The sequence below is a fragment of the Lontra canadensis genome, unplaced genomic scaffold (genome assembly GCF_010015895.1).
Source record: "Lontra canadensis isolate GAN:19392208 unplaced genomic scaffold, GSC_riverotter_1.0 scaffold110, whole genome shotgun sequence".
Classification (NCBI taxonomy): domain Eukaryota; kingdom Metazoa; phylum Chordata; class Mammalia; order Carnivora; family Mustelidae; genus Lontra; species Lontra canadensis.
In genome coordinates, this window is record NW_022631104.1 from 336514 (window position 1) to 358979 (window position 22466).

The 22466-nt window shown below is 49.4% G+C and overlaps 1 protein-coding gene across 1 annotated transcript in view; it reads right to left on the reverse strand.

Moving 5' to 3' along the window:
- UBE2G1 (ubiquitin conjugating enzyme E2 G1) overlaps positions 1-22466 on the reverse strand; it is a 99802-nt gene that overhangs the window by 12476 nt on the left and 64860 nt on the right. The window contains exons 2-5 of the mRNA XM_032840015.1: positions 17910-18012; positions 9267-9364; positions 4326-4504; positions 531-652 (exon numbers count right to left, since the gene is read on the reverse strand). Coding sequence (XP_032695906.1) covers positions 566-652; positions 4326-4504; positions 9267-9364; positions 17910-18012 — 467 coding nt within the window. The 3' untranslated portion in view covers positions 531-565. The remainder of the gene's footprint in view (positions 1-530; positions 653-4325; positions 4505-9266; positions 9365-17909; positions 18013-22466) is intronic.

Consider the following 22466-nt stretch of genomic DNA (forward strand, 5'->3'; position numbering starts at 1 on the left):
GAGAGTGTAAGACACAAGAGAGAACTGTCCTACTGGCCCTAGTAGTAATTAACAGGGAGATAAAGACCAACGAAAACACGGAAAGTAGCAGCGTCTGGGTGGCTCAGTCAGTTAAGCATCTGCCTTTGGCTTAGGTCATGATCCCACTGTCCTGGGATCGAGTCCCCCATCGGGCTCCCTGCTCAACAGGGAGTCTGCTTCTCCCTCTGCCTCTGTGCTCGCTTGCTCTCTCTCTCTCTCTCTGCCTGTCTCTCAAATAAATGAATAAAAGCTTAAAAAGAAATTAAGAAAACATGGAAGATAGATGTTTAATGGTCTTGCCAGTTCAATACAAAATACGATCTTCCTTTAAAAAAAAATTAGGAAATGAAAATTCATATCATCCTTAAAAACAACAGACCACTGGACACTCCCACTAAAAAATGAAGCTAGTGAAATCAGGCAATTCAAATATCCAAATCACATAATTCCCAAAAAATGCATATGCCATTTATCACAAGGCAAAGAGTAGGACTTTAAAATGAACTCACCCTGAAATAATGAAGTTATAGCTGTTGAACAAATGTCACTCGAAAGCAGTCTCTTGGCTTTTTCTTACACAGCGGGCAACTTTCCTTTTGAATTCTCCATTTCTGTCTTCCCTCCACTCTTTCTGTAGATACAAAAATAACATGAAGTGACTTTATCCAAGCTCTTCTTAAAATCTCAAATACTAGTTTTAATTTTGAATGTATCACTTTGGCAACATGCACATTTTTAAAACGCTGAAAAGCTGGTAAGTCAGAAAAAGCAGTCAAATACTTTTGCCAGACTCTCCTGCGATGTAAGAGCAGAAATCACTCACGCAAGTCACCTGTGCAGGCGCAATTCTCCTAAAGAAAGAACTCCATGAAGAACACAGACCGTTCTCACGACTGGAAAAGGCGGTCGCGCCTTACACGTTAGCTCTTCAGGCCCCGGGAAGGGCTACGGGCTCCCTCCGGAGGCTCCAGAAATTAGAGCCGACACGAAAGGCGAAATTTCTTCCGGAAGACCAAAAGCAGACGGCAGAGGCATGAAGCATGCAGCAGAGGACAGAGGTCTCTGTGGAACCAGAGCAAGGAGAGGCAGGGCCGACCGAGCAGCAGGCAGAGTTTAGACCATCACTGAGATGCAGGACTGGACACAGGACCCAGCTCAACAGTTTGGCGTTCTCCTCCCGCCTACATCCAAAAGCCTAACGCTCTCCTGAAACCGTGACGACCGTTACGATGCACAGACGCACACATATATGAAGAGCTCTCGGCACAGGGCCACTAGTGGGGAGCAGAGGACGGAACTCCCTCTCAGCCTGGGACTCAGGCGGGATCGGGCCCTCACACCTGAGCCGAGCAGGCGCTCTGCGTGTGCACACGCTCTCCTGGACCTGTGTGTCCGGTCGTCTGGGGTCACGCGCACGGCACTGTGCGGAAAGCCCGCGAGTTCTGGTGCAGTCTTCAAAATACAAAAGAAACACAAAAGAAAACACTGGCCTCAGAGAATGACCAGAATTTAACTTTGAAAATTTTAATCAGAACTCTCACGAGATAGACCTATTAACTTTGTCAAATAGCGACAAGATTCAATGAAAAAGATACTCAATGCAGAAAAGAACAAGCTACTTCAAATGAAGAGTAACAGCGCCAAAATGAGCATCCACCAGGGACTAGAGTCACCAGCCACGGAGGTGAACCCGAACACAAGGGTCCGTGCAGGCAGCAGCTGCACACCAGAGAAGCAGCGAGAACTTACTCCAGTAAGAACTTGATGAAAAACAAGAGGAGAGAACGCTGCACGCAAGCTGAAGCCCTGCAAGTACACGCTGACCCCAGGAGGCCCCCCACCACCCAGCCGCAGCTATGCCCCCTGTGGGCTCAGCTGTCTCCTGGCCAACCCCAGGCTGTCCAGGAGCAGAGAGTCCCCCATCGGATGTAACAGCAGGTCAACAGCAGCCTCAGACCGCATTGCCGCCTGAGTCGCTCGCCCCGCGGGCACGTGACCCCGTCACACCCTCACAGGTAGAGCGCACGCAGGACACCAAGGTACTGAGAGCCCCACGGTCCCACGACTTTCATCACAGTGCACCATCCTAACTGCCCTATTTCATTATCAGTTACGGCTGTAAACCTCTCACTGAGCCCAACTCATAAACTAGACTTCATCATGTGTATGTACCTATAGGAGAAATCCTAATGCAGATAGGGTTTGGTACCCATCACTGCTTTCAGGCATCCGCCAAGGGTCTCGGAACACAACCCTCACAGAGAAGGGGGGATACCGTACAGGAATGAAAAAATCTTAAACTCTACACAACAACACAAAATTCCGAAGACCAAGAATCAGAAAAGAATCTGAAGGGAATAGGGAAAACAGAGGAAGAAAGGAAAGGTCACCCATAAATGCAGAAGAGTCAGCACGCATCCACTTCCTCGTCAGCAACAATAAATGTGAAAAGATGAATTCTGTAGAAATCTGCGTTCCTCCTCCAGAATTCTACAAACTGTCACTTAAGGGTAAGGGCAGGATAAACCCTTCCAGACAGGTAAGGACTCAGGTCTTCATTCCCACCCAGCCTTCCTGAAGCACGACTCTCAGAGGAGGTACAAAAACAGGAAGAAGTCAACCCAGAAAAAGGAACTGGGATCCAGGAAACAGAAGAGCAGGAAGGGCAAGTCCAAGGAAGGCAGCTGCGCAGCAGCTGAGCCAACCTAACTCGGAGCCCACGGATGGAGGGGGTCCAGGAGAGGGAGCGCCAAGAAAAATGCAGGTTTCCTGGAGTAGCTTTCGCTGACTGAGAGGTCAGAAAAGCAAACAGAAAACCTATGAAAATATGGCAAGGTGTACAATGCAAGCATGAAAGGTAAATGAAACCGTGGCTTAATTAGGAGACGACTGACTGGTTATGCCAGCAAGGGCGGCGATGGCTTTCTAGCAACAACCGGCCCGGTGCTGCACGGCCCATGGGGTGCAGATCTGAGTCCTGTCTGCACGGCTCAGTTTCACACTGCATCAGGCCAGGACGGCCCTTCCAGGACCCAAATGCTTGGTAGACGGAGTGACTTCTCCAGTAATTCCTCAGATACTTGCTCTGAATTTATCCTTAACTTTAACCTTCATGAAGATTAAGATACAGTTTGTCAGTTCTGATCTTACTGCAAAGAGTTATAGCTGAGCACGAATCAAAGTGAACAAAAATCAGTTCTCACTCAAAATGATTCCCCAGGATTCCTCCTTCCTCACACGTCTCTGACAGTGATCAGACGGACATTCCACTAAATAAGAGGCTAGGATGGCTTTCTGTCAATTTTTCACTTCAATTTGATCACTAAATTAAAAAATCAAAGGCATACATTTAAAAAGAGTTTATCAAACTAGTGTTTTCCCACATAGACTAAATACGACCTCACCCCAGGGTTAGTCACCCACATAACAGTTAGGCAAGCAGCAAAATGAATTTCATCTCCTGGCTTTGATACATACTAACAAAAGTTCTAAGAATGAGAATTAGAATGAAAGGCTTTTCAAAGAAGAGAAGGCTGAGGCACTGGACTATTCAGAGTAAAGAAGACTAATAAAACATGAACACAAGGGGCGCCTGGGTGGCTCAGTGGGTTAAACCTCTGCCTTCGGGTCAGGTCGGGATCTCAGGGTCCTGAGATCCAGCCCCGAGTCGGGCTCTCTGCTCAGTGGGGAGCCTGCTTCCTCCTCTCTCTCTGCCTGCCTCTCTGCCCACTTGTGATCTCTCTGTCAAATAAATAAAATCTTTAAAAAAAAAAAAACCTACATGAACACAAACTAAAATGAAATGTGGGTTTCCCAGATTCTGGATTTAAAAAAAAAAAAGAAAAAAAACCAGGTATGAGGAACAATACTGGAGCACACACCCATGCATGGGACAGTATTATTGAAGGCAGACTTGTGCTGAGGTTACAAGGAAGGATGCCCGTGCTCTCAGGAGAGGCCACGGAAGTACGTACACGTGGAGAGCTAGGGCATCGACAGACTCGTCAAACAGGTTAGGGGAAAACAACATCTCCACAACTGGTGAATCTCAGGGGAAGAGTGTTTATAGCTATGAAAGACAGGTTCCTCACTCCTAGAAGATGAGGTTCAAGTATTTAGCGGTAAAGCTCAGTTACATCTATAACTATTTTTGTGCAGATTGAGGAGAAACTTAACTGTATATAAATCGACCTGCAGATAGACACACACACACACACACACACACACACACACACACACACACACACAGAGTCATCATCAAGTGTAGGGGAAGGGGAGGGGAGATTCGGGCATGACCACCTTACCGCAGCATCAACGTTAGCAGGTGAGTCTCCGTTAGGGTCTGCCAGCATTGAAATGACACTAATCATGATGGTTTCCACAGTGTGAATAGGGAGCCAGCGTTCCTCTGGCTTTTCATAACCGTATTTATCTTCCCCGGGCTCATGAAGAATGGAAATGCATACATCACCATTTTTATCAACTGCAAAATTAGAGAGTAAGAGTCCTGTTTAAAGTATTTAAAATAACAAAACAAAAAAAAGTATTTAAAATAACATGGTTACACATAAAGTACCTATTACAAACATGGCCCTGGCTCCCCCCGTCCTTTATAAAACACTGAATATATACAGAAGACGATTTCTGAAATGGAACCTGTTCACCTTTCAGGAAGACCGCAGGTTTTACCAAACAGGACGCACGGGTCGGAGCCAACAGACACAGACGTGGTCTTCCCCACTTGTGCAGGACTCCGAGATAGCCGGCCCAACGACGGAATCTAGCATTTACATGCAGTGAAGACAACGAACCTGCTCTTTGTACATAAAGTGCACCAACCAAACACCAGAACCAAGTCTCTGTGTAACGACGGCCTAGACTCCCCACTAACTCACGGACCTAAATGGGTGAGAGTCAAACATCCAGAGACTCTCCTAAGAAAACAATGACAAGTAACCTCATAATGTACTTTTCAAATCACAGGAAGGCAACCTTACAATTTCAGGGAAAGAAGTGCACTCAAATTTATAAAAGGAACATATCATATTGCCAGTGAAAATACATCAACATAAATGAAATTCATGAGGAATTTTTTCCATAAAACTAGGATTTAAAATCCAAGTCACAAATTAATTGTTGGTCAAAACAAAGGTGAGCTTCAACTCCATCAGCTCACTTTCACCACACAAACACTCCTTATTGCTCAAACTACCAGAATCAGCACAAATCTCTTATGGTGAAGTTTGCTCCACTGCAAAATACAAAATAATAGTAAAATAAAGTATGCTTACTTAGAAAATGTAAGAGAAGACAAAAAAGTAAAACTTTGGTGTAAAAAGTCAATCAAATGTCCAAATCCCATAAATAATCAATGGCAATATGTATGTCGTTTTTATTCCTAACTTCCTACCTAAAGGCTAACAGATTTTTTAAAAACATTTTATGTAATTATTTGGCAGAGAGAGAGCAAATGAGAGAGCGCACACAAGCAGGGGGAGAGGCAGGCAGAGGGAGAGGGAGAAGCAGGCTCCCTGCGGAGCTCCATCCCAGGATGCTGGGAGCATGACCGGAGCTGAAAGCAGACCCCAGCCGGCTGAGCCCCCAGGTGCCCCAGATCTGTGATCGGTATCATTCTCAAGGTTATTTTTCATCTCCTGACTTGGGCACTTTCCTGGCTGTTAAAAAATCTGGGGAAGCCGAGCCGGGGTCTGCACACACTGCTGCTCCCCGTCAAAACCCTTCCGGAGTGTGTACTGGGCACTCGGGCATGCAAGCATAGACGGTGACAGCCCCATGTACTGCGGGCTCCTCTGGGCTCGTCTGGGCTCCTCTTCCCAGCACGGCCCCCCCCCCCAGTAAAATCTGCTGCGTGCAGTCACTAGATCGAGAGGCAAGAAAACTGTGAGCACACTGCGAAGTCCAACACGAAATGCTGTTATCATCTTCTTTAGATAACCTCCTCATGCTTTACGTAAAGAGGATTTTTTCCAAGTCATTTTCTTTGAAAACACGGTATTAAATGTTTCTATGAAACTATCAGAGAGAGAGAGAATCAATGTAAGATCTACTTTCTTTCACTGGAAATTACTGTCATAATCTAGCATCTTTAAATGTTTAACCTTGAGTCCTTTCATTTGAAAGGTAACTTTTTTTAAATGAAAGGGTTCCTAGGCTTCAGACCTATTACCAAATTACAGTTTAAAATGTGAAGGATGGGAGGGGCATCTGGGTGGCTCAGTGGATTAAGCATCCGACTCTTGGTTTCAGCTCAGGTTATGAGCTGAGTAGTGAGATGGAGCCTCATGTTGGGCTTTGGGCTCAGTGGGCATTCTGCTGGAGATTCTCTCCCTCTCCAACTAAAATAAATAAATGAGTCTTTAAATAAAAAGGTGAAAAATAATCTGGTTTTTCTAAATGCTTTTGGGGGTGAAATTTCTCTAAGTATGGAAAATACACTTATTTCCTCTGGTGCAATGTCGGTTCTTATTCTTCACTCATTTATAGACTCAAATGTCTCGCTATTTTTCTTAGCAAACTGCTTCCTTAATTTTCCGCACGGAACTTCCGCCGCTACTTTAAGGCCCCAACAGCGGTCTTCTCCCCGCCCTCGGTGGCACGAGGCTCACTTGCCAGCCCTACTCTGCATTCAGTTGCAACATTTATCTTTACTCTTCAGGCCGGGGTGCCTGTGAAATTTTCTAATTTTCTCATTCTTGCCCCTAACACCCAGCAAATAGCTAATACTGTTTTTTTTAAGCCGCTCACAAGTGTCGACTCCACTCACGGAGTCGGGAGTTTCCATCCCGTCTTCTAAACCCCGCCCCCGCACGCAGCTGGCCACTAGCCTCGCCTCCACCAGCAAACCTCGTGTACCTCCCAGGGACACCCCGAAGCTGTGCGTTGGAAATGACAGAAACCAGCGGACCCCAGCGCCTCCAGACACCCATCGCACGGTGTCCTCTCTCCCTCTCTCTCGTGGCCTCGCCGGAAACTGGCTTCCCCCCTACCAGGAGCCACCACTGCTCAGGAAACTGTCTGCACAACCCTCTCCGCGGTGCTCGCCGCGTCTCCCTTCCTGGGTCACAACGACGGACCCCAGCAGGGACGGCACCCTCAGTGGCCTCCACGACCACTTCTTGGCGGGCTGCGGCCGACCTCACGCGCCGTCCTTATTCCGGCCTCCGGGACGCTCCCGCTGGGCAGCACTCTCCGGCTCTCTTGTGGGAGAGAACTCGTTCTCCCGTCACAGTGCTCCCCCGCCCCTCTGCTGGGCTGTCCTGACGGGACCACGCGGTGGTGAGGGTGCCCCGCACGGTGACCTAAGACACGCCCCCGTCACCCTGACGCAGGTCACTGCCAAGGCCCTACCCTCACGTTCACCCAAAGAAGCATACAGGCCAGGACGCCTCGAGGGAACTCCGGCGGTGCCGGGGGCTCCGTGAGTGAAGCCTCCGCCTTCCGCTCAGGTCATGATCTCACGGTCCTGGGATCGAGCCCCGCATCGGGCCCTCTGCTCCGCGGGGAGCCTGCTTCCTCCTCTCTCTCTGCCTGCCTCTCTGCCTGCTTGTGATCTCTCTGCCAAATAAATAAATAAAATCTTAAAAAAAAAAAAAAGAAAGAAAAGAAAACCGAGCACACGGAAGCCACACACGGCTAGTCGCACCTCAGAACCCAGTTCCCAGAGGCGCACGACCCGGCGTCTCACGCGCTCACAGAGCAGCGAACCGTCGCCGCGATCCGCCCCAACGGCGTCAGCGGGAGAGAAGGCGCGTTCGCGTTAGCGCTCTCTACCCGGACCCCGCGCCCTTCCTCGAGCCGCGGCTGCACGACCTGACCTCCTCGCTCCAGGCCTGCCCGGGCATCGCGCCCCGCTGGGCTCCTGGGACCGGCTCCGCGAGCGACGGCTTCGCCCTCACGAACTTGCGGCTGAGGGGAGTGGGTTCCCCTCGTGCGACGACACGCCCCGCTGTCCGCGCCGTGGGCTGTCGGGAATGCGGCTGCCGGGACCGCTCCAGGCAGGTGCTCTGCGGGCGCGTGTCCAACGCTGTGGCTTCTCCGCTCGACCCCAGCAGCTGCGCTCCACGCCAGGGGCACAGGAGCCCGCCGGCGAGCGTCCCCGCCAACACCCGCGCGTCCCGCCCACACCTGCTTCCGGGCGCGTGTCTGCAGCACTGCGCGGGCCGCGTCACCTGGTAGGTCGCGCTCGGTTGTGCAGGGCCGCAGCGGGAGGGCTGTCGGCGCCACGCTCCGCCCTCATGGCCAACCCACGCCTGCCGGCGCCGAGCCGGAGAACTAGCCTCCCTTCCCGCCACGCCTCTGCGCTCGGGCATCCACGGCCACTCACCGCAGCGCGCAGAAACCCGCTGCAGGCCTGCCACCGCCCAGCCCGGCCTTCCCGCCCGGCGCTCCCCGGCAGCGGGTCCCCGCAGGAGACCGTGGCAGAGCCTTCACGCCCGCCCTCTTTGGACGCAGACAGGAGCTCCTCTCCTGGCGATGGGGTTCGGCCGCGACATGCAGACCGCAGCACCGCGCCAAGTCAGAGGCCACAGCTCTCCTCACCGAACACTGACCGCCAGCACACTCGGCGAGGAAATGCGCAGGCTCCAGCACACAAAACAAGGCTGAAGTCTGGGGAGAATGCGCATCAACACATTGACCCAGCCTAACCTCTGGCTCGTAAAGTGGGTTTTAAATGGGGACACGTCGTCTTTGGGCAAAAATATTCAGCGCCACCACATCTCAGGCACGGCAGGACTGGGCGCTTTCCAGAGCTTCCAACACACAGTGCGCATCTCATCTGACCCTGCCGGTCACTGACGAGGTGGGCAGGACGTTCCCTGCTTAGTAGCTGGACTAGGAAAAAAGGAGCTGCCCTTGGTCTAAGAGTGAAGATGAGAATTATAAATTTTAAAACCAGGTGTGGTTACTCCTGTGCTAATACCAATGAGTCACCTAAGACCTCGGAAATTATCTCAGTTACAAGAGCTGTACTCGCGTCAAGTATCACCCAGTAACTTGCCTCTAGTTTGGAATATCAGGATTCTCAAAAGGAGTTGAAAATGAAGTAATAAGTATTTTTATATGATCTCTATTCCTCCTGCTGTTCTAAACAAACTAATACAAGGCCATGTGCGTCATGAACACAGTGAACGTCACCGAGAATTACATCTTTCTTACTGACCTTGGAAACCTCAGTGACAGGCCACCACATTAGCAAACGTAAAAGTAAAACTTGATAAACTTACCGTTTGGGTGCCAGATCTCTGTAATGAATTTCATTTTAGGAGGCCGGAGGGGATAATCTTTTGGGAAAGTGAGATGAGCCTTAAAAACACCACCTTCACTGGAAGAAAAACAAAAACAAGTTCTTGCCTGTAAGTTCCTGCGTATCAAAGGACAATTATCAGACAAACATGAAGCCAGGTGCAAGTGCTGACACTAGAGATGAACTGAATTAATAATCTGGATTTCAAACAGATCGCCAACTCACACACTCACACCTGCTACCTTACCCGACTCCCACCCAGCCAGGAAAGTGAAAGAAACAGTTGGCTGGAAACCGTCGTCCGTATCAGGTCACATGACTGCTGTGCTAACAACCTTTATCACGTCCCATGGCACTTACATCAAAGTCCAGACGCTTAACGTTGCCCATCAGCTCTCCCTGCTGACCTCCAACCACCACTATTCCCCCCATTCCAGCCCGTCATCTCTGTTCTTCAAGCACAATAAGCTCTTTTTCACTCAGAACTTACACACATTTTGTTTGTTCCCTGTGTGGAAAGAGATGCTGACCTTCCACTCATCCATTCATCTATTCATCTCATCATTTAACAAATATTTCTTCAGCCTCTACACGTCAGACACTAGCAGTGATCGAGGTATAAAGTCTCTCAAGGAGTTTGTATTCCAGTGAACCTCTCAAAGCAGTGCCGTGAAACGCAGCTTTCTGCGTACTGAAGACGTCCCGAGTCATACTGTCCAAGGTGGTAGCCACAAGGCCCTTGAAACAGGGCTGGTGCAACTGAGGAACTCAATTTTTAATTTTTTAGAAAGATGTATTTATTTATTTGAGACCAAGAGAGAGAGACAATGCTTATATAGGGAAGGGGAAGAGGGAGAGACAGAATCTCAAGCAGACTCCCCACTGAGCACAGAACCCAGAGTGGGGCTTGATCTCATGACTCTGAGATCATGACCTGAGCCAAAAGCAAGAGACAGTCACTCAACCAAATGTACCACCCAGGTGCCCTTGAATGTTTAATTTTATGTAATGTAACAGCACATATGGCCAGTAACTGCTATATTCGTGCAGTCTTAGGTGAGTGCCACTTAGGAACTATACTTGAAGAACTGTCAAAGCAGTCCAAGTCATACTGTGTCAACAACAAACACCAATGAAATCAAGTCAGCCTCATGGGGCATATGACTGAGTTCCTGCGTTATGTCAGTACTAACCATTTCCTAAGCCTGAAATACCCTTCTCCCCTTGTCCTCATTTACAACTCGGCTTTGGGGCACCTGAATGGCTCCCCAGAGTTGGTTAAGCACCGGCCTTTGGCTCAGATCATGATTCCGGGGTCCTGGGATCAAGCCCCACGTCAGGCTCCCTGCTTGGCAGGGAGTCTGCTTCTCCCTCTCCCGCTGCTCCTCCCCTGCTCTGTTCGCTCACTGGCTCATAGGAGTAAGATCTTAGAGAGACTCAGCTTCAACGTTACCTTTTGAGACTTCACTGGATTACCCAGTCTGAACTCTCTGTGGTGCCCCCGCCACAATGACCCCCTCCATTTCTTTACTCCAGCACCTATTTACACTCCCGGTTCCCGTACTGTTCCGTGTGCACTCCTTCAGAGCGGGGCCATGCAAGGGTGTTTATTTCCGATCAGTGAGAAAGACAATTCTGGCTCCTCGAATGGCTTTCATTCACTGAACAAAGAACACTGATTATCTACCTGTGTGAGGAACTCTTTTATGTAAAATAATAAAGCAGAGAAGACATTAGACAACCCTGGTTTCGAGCACTTACAATTTTGGTAGCAGAAGAAAGTATCAAGCAAAATACCACTGACAGCCACTGGAATGGTCTGGGTGATCTAGTACTAAAATAAATGTTTAAACAGCCACGTGTCTATAGGGTAAGCCCATTTGTCCTTACGAAGGGAAAATGGGGGAGTGCGCCTACACAACACAGAGAGAAAAACCGCCTGCAGACACAACCCCAGCACACAGCAGTGGTTTTCTTCTGGCACGCAGGATTATGGGCATCTTTTCCTTTCTGCTTTGTACATTTCCACACAGAATTCTAACCACAAGCAAGTATTAAATTTTATTGCCTTTTTCTGAGCATAAAGGATTTGGGGGGAGGAGGACTTAAAAACAGAGAGGCTGATCATTAATACCAAATACCTCTCAATACCTAGGGAAAGCCAATGGGCTCCCAGCACGCAGGGTAATCGTGGTAACACAATCGTGGTAAAAGCAACAGGAGGCCGCAGAGGGACAAGCATGACGAGCAAGACAATCTGAAAAGTCTGACAGTTTAAGGAACAGGGTAACTAGATGGGGAAAGAGCACAAGTGGAAGGCTTTAAAAAGGAGGGGAAAAACCCTAATCTGTTTACAAGGAGATGGGAAGGTGCTGGCAGAAAGACTAGAGACATTAGAAAAAGCAGAACTAAGCCATCAGAAGAGGAAAGAAAGTAAAGGGAGCAAGGGGCCTCACCAAGAAAAAGAACATCTTTTCCTTTTGCACTGGAAAAAGGAAAGACCGAATGTGGTACAGATATCCAGGGGTAAAACGGAAGAAAAAGGACAAACTTTATGCCTGCCATATGGCCTTCATTTCGTAACTTACACAGTGACTTACTGGAGAGGCTCTGAGAGGCACACACCACACCACCCGTCACCCCTGCTACCCCAACTACGCAGGTTAATGCCTGACAGGCCCGGGGACTGTTAACTGTGTGGACTCCATTTTCAAACTGGGGGTGAATCACTAACCAGTCTTTTTTACAAATAAAAATCCCATAGAGGGGCGCCTGGGGGCTCAGTGGGTTAAAGCCTCTGCCTTTGGCTCAGGTCATGATCTCAGGTCCTGAGATAGAGCCTCGCATCAGGCTCTCTGCTCAGTGGGGAGCCTGCTTCCCCCTCTCTCTCTCTGCCTGCCTCTCTGCCTACTTGTGATCTTTGTCAAATTTGAAATTTAAAAAAAAAAAATCCAGCAGAAAACAAGGCGCTATCACAGGTAGTCAGTCTGGCTTACGACATCTGCATGCATGTTTCTACTCACTACGACATACACCCGTGGTCTCCATCAAGTCACGATGTGGAATGCTTATGATTACGGGCTGTGGCGGAAAAAAGCCACGAACACAGAAAACAGCCAAGAATCTGTGTCAAAGGACCTCAAGAGAGCCGCCCACAGGCCCTCGCACTTCATCCGCTGAGAAGGCTACTCCTCGCAGGAAATCGCCTTCCTTGGTCCCCTCGTCTTGGCCCGCCAGACCCACTTTGTAGTAGCCGAATGGAATGTCATGAAAAACCGCCTCCGTCTCTTAAATTATCTTCAATCTTTAAAGCATCAAATTTTCTTAACAGATGCATCTCAAAAGGTGTAAAAGCACATGGTTTTCCCTCTGTCCGCAGTACCCTCCCCACTCTGGACCTAGCACATTATTCCTTACAGTTTTTCTCCTACGGGTGGGCTCCTTCTCTCTCAGCTGGGCCATCCTGCCTGTTCTGGGGTCCCGGCCTGCGGGAGCAAACTGCCCGTGAAGAGCCAAATCAGCAAAGAGGGGAGCGAACCCCCAGGACGGGGACTCCGTCACCCAAACGTTAACATGTCACACAGTCGCTACGTTTCAAACATGCAAAGACGGCACTGCGATGAGTCAAATGACAACCTATGACAAAGCATCTGGGAACTGAAAATACGCCCGTTACACACATTGTCTCCTCATCACACGTATGAATCGCACACCTACAGGCAGGATGGTAAAAAGCAATGAAACCAAAAATGGGTCACATTTGAAGAGACCGGGAAAGCTAAGCCTGGTTCAACTTTCTTCCACGAGCCTCGCTATTTTTATATTAAACTGCGAAAATCTAACCCAGACCAGATCCTGTCATTCCATTCTGCCAGAGCCCATCCTTCCGCCGCATTTACTCGACTTCAATGCCACGCCGTATGCTGCCGTCTGAACTTCTGCTCCATACTGTTCTCGTGGAAACGTTCCTGGTGATCCCTGTCTCTTGTCCGCTTCATCTGGCGCGTTTCTCCATGTACCACCACACTCGTGAGGCGTCTGATGGCTTCCAGTCGTTCTGCTACTACTTGCAGGACACCGAACACCCCTAACCCTTCCTGGCACAGGGTTTCTGCCCTAAACGCAAAACTGCTAAGACCCAGCCAAAGCCATCGTTCAAAGTCCCACAGCTAAGACAGGTGGTGGGGTCGGGGAGCTGCGCAGAGCCCCCAGCCCGCGTTCTGAAGCCCGAACGGGAAGGGCCGTGGTGTCAACGCCGTGGCCTGTGTGCGCAGCAGCGCCCGCCAGACAGCAAGGGGCCGTGCGCCCACGTCGGAAGCACGACTGTAAAGGGACTCTGGACTGTAATAGCATTCCCACAGTCTGGGGAAGCGACTCTACATTTTCTACATGCAATCAAGGAAGGGCAATACAACGAAATGCACACAATCTTCATATTCTCCGGTTTCCCACACCCTGGCTAGCGGTGAGGGATGAAGGAAACCACACTTCCCGAAGAGACTGGCCGTTGAGATGAGAGAAGAAAAAGCAATAGAAGACGGCGCGCATTCACCATTCACGAAGATTTTATGAAATTTATATTGAGGTGGTGGTATCCAAGTGTCCTGAACTTCCTTGGAAAACGTGCTGCTGCTCTTGCCCGAAATGTCTGGTCCGTGGAAACTGCCCGGTCATCGCAGGCTGGACGCAGCGGGCACGCACACCAGTTTTGGCTTCCGCAGGCAGACAGCCGAGGGAGTCCGTTCTCCGCGGATGGCTGGGCAGAGCAGTCACGAACCTCAACGCCATGTAGCAACAGACGGACCGGCTGCACTCACACTCGTGGCCAGGCTCTGTGTCCCAGGAATGCTGGAATACCCAGGTTCTTGATCACCTGAACGGAAGAGGGCACAGTGCCCTCTAGTGACTACATGAAGGCTAACAACACCCCAGAAAGGACACAACAGCTTTCCAAGAAGGTTTGCACATGAGTAATTCTTGCTACCACTACAGAAATGGCCTACTAAGTGGTGACTTCATCAGCTGGGTCTGGGTTCCATCTAAGCCCACACTTGCTTTAACTGATTTACACCTGGGGTCTACACCTGGGGTTACACCTGCCCATGCCCAGAAGACCCCCCCCAACAACTGCAACACGGCCTCGCCCTCTCCGCGCCGCTAGAGTACCAGAACACCAGTAACTTCCTCCCTGTTAAACCAATGCACACCATGGATTACTGGATTCCTGGCACCTTCAGGGAGCTTACTTCCAAACACACTTTCCTCTCCTTATCCACCCCCCTCGGGAGTCCCCCTCTTAGCACACACTCTCCTCCTCTCCCCACAGGCACCCCCAGCTCCCAGCCCATCTTTCTCACTAGAGACAAACTTTGAGGATAACAGTGTTAAGAGCAGATTTTTGTTGCAGAAATAAAATGCAAGTAAGGTGAAGGAAAATGAAATCCATAATCCCAAAGTTAGGGTACTTGGGTTGTATGCTAGAACCCTAACTGGTGACTCCTGTTCTCAACGGTTGTGCTCTGTCCTTAGGACCAAAGACTGACCCAAACTCTTCAGCAGTGTTTATGAACTTCGAGTAGCCCTCCACTCCTTGCCCAAACTCATTTCCTGACGTTCTGTGTGCTCGTCTCACTCCTTGGCCACACCACGACCCAGAACTCCCCCTGGGAAATGCTGCAGCTCAGTCACTGCCCCCACGTCTCCCCACCTCTGCCAGAACACCTGTCCGGTTCACTCTGACCTCGCTGCTACCAGTTCCAAATCCTTTCCACTGCAGAACTCGTCTCTCCCAACTGCGGCCATTTCATTCATCTCACCAGTTACTGGGTGGCAGTGAGCAAGACTGCCACACAGGAGGCAAGATCCAGTCAGCCGCAGAGCTTCCGCTGCACACGATACACACCACACTAGGAAGAAGTGTTGCTTGCAGCCAAAAGCCTCCTAACTCTTTAGTTCCCACTTCAGATGGACCCTCCTCTGGCACAGGGCTGATTCATCCCAAACCTGCCACACCTCCAGTTAGCGCCCCTCTCCACCATGGCCATCAGCAGTCAAGTGACCGCGCAGTGACGAAAGTGTCTGCTCTCTGCAGGCAGGGACAACAACACCAAGCTGATCCCAGGTCGCGCTCCCAGCGTCCAACGAAAGATCGCTAGAAAACGTCCGAGCAAGATGAATGAGCAGTGTAAGTGCCAGTGTGATGCTCTATTTTTCAACCATTCTAAGTAGAAAATTGCCCAAGGGATGGCCTAGACTCAGTAATATTAAACAATAAATCTTAAACCTCTTGTTTTGAGAGCTTTAAAAAAACAATCCCAGGGCGCCTGGGTGGCTCAGTGGGTTAAGCCTCTGCCTTCAGCTCAGGTCATGATCTCATGATCTCAGGGTCCTGGGATGGAGCCCTGCATCCGGCTCTCTCCTTAGCAGGGAGCCTGCTTCCTCCTCTCTCTCTACCTGCCTCTCTGTCTACTTGCGATCTCTGTCCAATAAATAAAATCTTTAAAAAACAACAATAACAAAAAAAACCAATCCCGTAACTTCCATCACACTTGGATTTCATAGATCTTAACAAGAAGGAATCATGTCTAGGTTATTCCGGACGACGGTTACAACGTCTGTCAATTGCCATAAGGCCTCATTACTCACAGGGCATTCACCGTGTATGTGGCACGGAGTTCAGCTCCCGCCCAGCAGTCCCATCGGAAGGACTGTGCAAGTGGCTGCCCATCTCCTTGGGAAGCCCACACTCCAGAGGGCCCGCCACAAAGGCTTCTGCCACCCACATCTCACACCGGCAGCTGGCACTTTGTAAAGATAAACTGAAGGCCAGAAATAAGTTTTTAGTTGGCAGAAAGAATGGACTATCCGTCAGTACAGTGAGTGCTGAAATGTCGTTCTCTTTGGTGACGGTGAAGGTACACATTAAACACAGGGGAGATGTGCCACCACGGCACAAGAAAGTGTGAGAATTCTGGGAGGCCCTTAGAGACGGAGCGCGGCCTGGAAGCCCAACTAACCCTCCAGACAGTCACCAGTTCAGAAGAATTCCTCCCGTTATCCCGTCAACAGCAGCGGTAACAAGATTCTGTCACTGGACTGTCACTGTGTCTCCCAAATAAACCTTCACGCAATGTGTTTAGCTTGAACACCTGAACTTCACCAGGCTTATAAACCAGGTTATTTGTACAGTTTTATGTGCAAAATTTGGTGAGAAATTTGCTTTCAAATAATTACATTAAGGCTGTGGGGGGATACCTCAAAGACGGTTCTCAATGGCTACGGTTATGTACCCAAACTAACACCACGGAATGACCAAATTGAGTTATTTTAGTTTTCAACAATCAGCAATACAAAACATGGCACTGAGAAATACATCAGAAAAAAATTCTGATTGGAAACAATCATGACAAAACATGAATCACCTTCCAGATGACAGAAAACCCAAAGTCCACACCACAGCTCGCCCTGTATGTCCCGTGGCAGCCTGCCCTGGTACCAAGTAGCCGGAATTTTCTTTTCCATCAGGTAAGTTTGATTGGGAGCAGGGGGGTGGCGGGCAGGGTTCCCCATCTCGGAACACCTAAGATGAAACTACCGTAACCGAATCCTTGCCTGCTTAGCGCCAAGGAGGACCAGAGCGGAGTGAGCAAGTATAGTCCCCGAGAAACTCCGCTACACATCGGCCCCTCCACTGTGGGCCCAGTGGCGAGTGAGAAGGTCACTGCATTCTGTGCCATGCCGCCACTTCCAGAAACAATATGGAGTTTACACTAGTCACTAACACAGGTGGGCACAACCCATCTTCTAGAACACTGACTATTCCTAACTTTCAGTCAGTCTGCAAAACTCCAGAGCAGGAAGTAAGGCTGTGGCCTTTGAATCTAAACCATGGGACAGGACGCTGAAGACACTGCGCCTCTCCCTCTGGTTCTTGGACTCCACTGCACCCTGCTGGCTCACTTTGCATCGGTAATGAGGGGGAATTCAAAGAGATTAGCTGTGACCATCACGCTTACGCTTGAACTGGGAGAAGGTAAACATCAGTTCTCATCAGTGCTCTGTGGGGACCTGATTCAAGCAGCACCCCCAAGTGATGACCTTGAGAGTCTCGGCCTGCAGACATGCCGCCCAGACATGCCGCCGTGCAAAACCATTCGAGTCTCCCAGGTGTAACACTGTGCTTTAATTAGACTGACAACGAGCTGGCGGTGGTAAAGACGCCTCTTTGAAATGACAACGTTCCCTTTGCAGGGGAGAAACATTTCATTAAAGACTTTCCTTCTAACCCCATCCTGCCAAAATTCACCCAATACCCAAGAAACAAGCAAAAAATACATTATTTATATATACGTTCACCTTAAAAAATAGCTTTTCTCTAATAAATTTATTCTAGGTATTAGGAATATCTGAATTTTTGAAACTGTCATGTATTTAAGAAAGCAACAGGTTTTAGACACTAGAATTTCAAGCAGAACACAAAACCCTAGACATGATCATTTACCACAAACGATTTCACCTAAACACAGCCATTTTGCCTGCTTTAAAAAATAATTTCACTTCAGTTTGCCAAAGCAGTTTCCATCAATTAAGAGAGCTACTTTAGTGTCTGTTCCGTGGTACTTACTAAAGTGTGTCAGGGGGACCAATGATAAGGACTTCCCACCGGTAAAGATCATTGTCATCTATTAAACCTGCTGAAAAGCCTTCCACTGGATTTTTGTTGAGTTCTGTGGAAAAAAAAAATTTTTTGATCAAAACTTTTAGGCATATAATTTTCACTCAACAGATAAATTACAGAACCTAAATATACATGTTATAAAGTGCCAACCGTTCAGCAAATATACCTGGGTCTAGAAGCAAAATGCTACCTGATGCCAGAACATTCCCATTTCTGCACCAGAGGGCCCCAGCGGGGCAGCAAACCATGCAGATCACGTTGGGACCCCTCTCCCCTGCACGGCGTTTCCAGCTGGGCCCTTGGCACCCCAGGGAGCCCTGCGGTGGCGACGGAGCTTGTTCAGACCCCGATACTCAGGCACACCCCTTGCAGACTGTGCCTGTGACTAACCCCAACCAGCACCCCAGTCATTCTTCCACTGTGGTCTTCAGGGCACACTCTCAGAAGCACCAGCCGAGGCCCTAATACCCTTCTGTGGGAATTCACCAAGCTTAGCCAACCTTCCTTTATGCCAGCGCGCATCCGTGAGACAAGCCCTCTGTCACCTCTGGGACACACAGCTACAGCTGGTGTTCAGGTGGGGCTCAACAGACTCCACACGGAGAGCAGAATCCCCAGGACTCGCCCGTGTGTGCTGACCCCGATGCCAGCCAAGTTCCCAGCACACAGGACCGGCTTAACAGTAACAACCAGAGATGCGCCCAGCTGGCTCCATCTTGATCTCAGGGGCCTGGGTTCGAGCCCCACATGGGGTGTACAGAATACTTAATAAATAAATGGGTTTTGAAGAAGAAGATGGAGGAGTAGGAAGAGGAGGGGGAGGCGGGGAGGGGGAGAAGGAAGAGGAAGATAACAACAGCTAGAGCCTATAGGAATGGCAGTGGTATCATGACTGTTTTCTCTTCCAGAGAGAGGGTGCTCTGGTGCAGATGGAAAATGATGGAAGCAGAGGGCCAGTGAGGTGGTGGCAGCATGGGGGGAGGGACGGTAAGCAGAGGGCGGGGACCCAGGCCAACAAGGGAGCTTAATGGATCAGGTCAGGAGTGCCATCTGACGGTTCCTAAACAGACAGCGCTTAATAACGACCTAATGATGGTGGGTATTATGAACAGATTTTTTTCTAAGCAGCTGTTTAATGAGGCATAATTGACACTCAGTGAATTGTACATATTTAAATTAGAAAATCTGATACATATTAATCCACATACACTCCTACGAAGTAGTAACACTAACACCGCAGTAACCAAGCACACACACTGTACACAGAATCAGCAACAGGGAGGTCAGAGGGGAGCAGCGGGGACCAAACACTGGAGAGAGTGGCCAGGGAGGAGTGTGCCGGAGGCCTCGGTGGTGTGTGATTCTCACGCCCACCCTGCCATCAGCCTCAAACGTCTGATGATGACCGTAAGCGTGATGCAGCCCAGAGTGCTTTGACAGAGGAGTGAACGGAGAAGATCTTAATTCTCTGAGGGATAAGGAGGTGTTGTGATTTCAACAACTAGGAGTTAACATCCCAACATGCCAGTGAAACACAGAGCTTAAAGGCACTTTGCCTTTAAATTTGCCTTTAAATACAAATGGCTTTTCTCAAAAGTTGAAAGATTTTTTAGAAGTCTGAATTTTTGCCTAAAAGGCAACACAGACCTAACGTTTTAAATCAGTACACTATTTCAAAATGCAAGAAATGTATTTTTACTTTTACCTTTAAATAGCTTAGTCTAAGACATTTTTAAAAAGATACTGAAAATGGAAAGACATGAAGATAGGAACTGCATTTCGTTTCTGCGTGTAAACACTCCCTGAGCAGCGGTGGCCGCTGTGGGCTCGCATGTAGGGAGGTGCCCCGAGCCCAGTCCCCAGGGCAGGATGCAGCACACACCACTGCAGGGATGGGCAGCCATATTCTTTTTCTAGAGGAAAAATCATATTTCATTTTATCACATTTCTCAGACCGTTTTCTTCAACACTGTATTCAAGTCTTGTGGAAGATTCTAGAACTTATCCAGAAAATCAGTCTTGCTGCATTTTCTATCAGAATTCCAGTGGGGTTCTATAAATGAAGGTGGGTAAGTTCTGAAATTAGCATATATGGTCAAAATTACCATTGAGAATTCCCTTATATGTCCCATAAAGTACATCACTGCTTCTCCCCTTTGTCAATACATCATAATTTATAAAACTCTCCCACACATGCCCTCCTTGCTCTTCTACAGGAGCATCACACCCACGCTGAAGATGTCTGCTACCTCGCCTCTGGTGCGGCTTCTGCCCCTAGCAGGGGTCCCCCAGAGCCTGCACCCTGTCAGGTATCTGACATCCTGATGCCACACCTGCACAAATGCTTCCCTTTCCCATGGGGTCATCCCTAAATAATTGACCAAATAATGGTCTTTTGCCTTCTGTTAAGTTCCCAGTAATTTACACTTCTAGCCCACACTCCACCCCTGACACTCAAATCCTGCGGAGTCTCACCCCGATTCCCAGGGAAGTAAACAGGCGAGCACCATGAGCGGTAAATGGGTCAAAGGCAGCACAGAAATCTACAGGGGAACGAAGAAGGGCACCTCATAACCAGGAAGAGACAGAAAAGGGCTTCCAGAAAGACAGAAGACATCGGAAATAAGAGGATCTGGGTGGCCGCTGCGAGGGTCACACAGAGGGTTAGTACATAAGAACTTGAAGCGCAGACATCAGGAACTGCCTCGAACAAAGGCAACATGCAGCCGAGAGCGGCAGGAGGTCAGAAGCCGGGCAGCAAAGGGCCTTTATAAGCCCTGTATCCAGAGGGCAATGACAAGCCTTTGAAGGGTTTGTGTCTTGTCTTGTCTTTAAAACAACGAGGTGACCATGAGATTCACATTTTCAAAAACAAACCTTGCAGAGCATAGAAGATGACAAAGAATTAGGTAGGCCCTAGTGACAACCAAGAAACCAAAAAGGAAGCCATCAAGGTAACTCTGGAAAGCGTACCTTTAGTAGGATGCCCCTGGGAATCATGACGGAAAACAGGGACATTTAGGAGAAAGAATCAATCAACCAAACTTGGTGATGTGAGGGTTAAAATGACACAGATGTCCTCAAAAAGTTAAACATAAAGTTACCACCTACCCCAGTAACTCACTCCTGGGTGTATCCCCCGGAGAAATGGAGACATGTCCACATAAAAGCTCCACGAAAATGTGTCTGTACCAGCATTACCTGCAACGGCAACGGTCCGAGATGCAAACGACCCAAACGTCCATGCCAACAAACGACAGGGCGTGTGCACCAGCGACCGCAACTCAGCCACAAAGAGCAACGAGCAGCCGCTGCACAGTACGACCCAGATGGCCCCCAATGCCAGGCGAAGTGAAAGCAGCAGACCTCTAAGGTCACGCACCGTAGGGCCCCATCGACAGGACACCCCCAGCGACGGTGAGTGCAGAGACAGAAAGAAGAACAGCTGCCAGGAGGGGGGAAGACGGGACATGGCCGTGGTGGGTGTCTCTGCGGTGATGAAAAAGGTCTAGAAACTGAAGAGACAGCAGTTCACCCAACACTGTGAAAACACTCCGTCCACTGTACACTTTAAAACACCTGCTTCTCTGTCATTTCAATTTCATACTAAGTTTTAACTCACGGGCTTCTCTGCAGAGCAGCTGGGTAGACGGCTGCTCCTTCTCCGAAACGGGACACACAGGAGGAGGACAGGGAAACCGAGCAGCCCCGGCCACCTGCTTGTGGCTCCCCACTCCGGCCTCTATTCTTGCCTGGACCTGCCCCCCACCGCACACAGGCCTCAGAGCGCAGACAGCGTGTGTCCTCCTTGTAAGGGACAGGAGCTAGGGATTTCTCTAGGACACATAACACCTAAGAGACGACCAGGTGAAAATGAGCGGAGGAAGCATCATACGCGTACTCCAGACCACTGGCACTAAGCAGCTGGACACCAGGGCCCCTGGCTCCAAGGAGTAACACCCTTGTCTTTTTTCTAACCTGTTCCTGGACTCACAATCCTCAATAAAAACCCTAGGCCCAAAGACAGGGCTCTCCTTTCCTGTCTGAGTCTCCGGGACACTCGCTCCGGGTGCACCGGCACACCTCTCCATATCCCTTCGACACACCCTTCCCCATGCCGCCGGCTCACGCTGGATTTCCGACACAGCAGCCTGCCAGCATCAGGAAGCTGTGCCGATGTGAGTGGTGAGGGAAAGGAAGGATAGGGTTAGTGTTCAGGAGAGAAAGAGCATGAGCTGAGAGTAGGGTGGGGCAGGGTGACGGGACGACAGAGGCAGAGAGAAGCTAAAGCAAGTCCCACACTCAACGTGGAGCCCAACGTGGGGCTCAGTCTTACGACCCTGAGATCATGACCTGAGCTGAAACCAAGAGTCAGATATTTAACCGACTGAGCCACCCAGATGCCCCTGATGACAGGTTTAGTTTTAAAAACCTATGGGCATAAATACACTGTTCTTTGTTTTTAACTCTCAGCTAAAGAGAGGGACTTGGAGGGTTATCAGA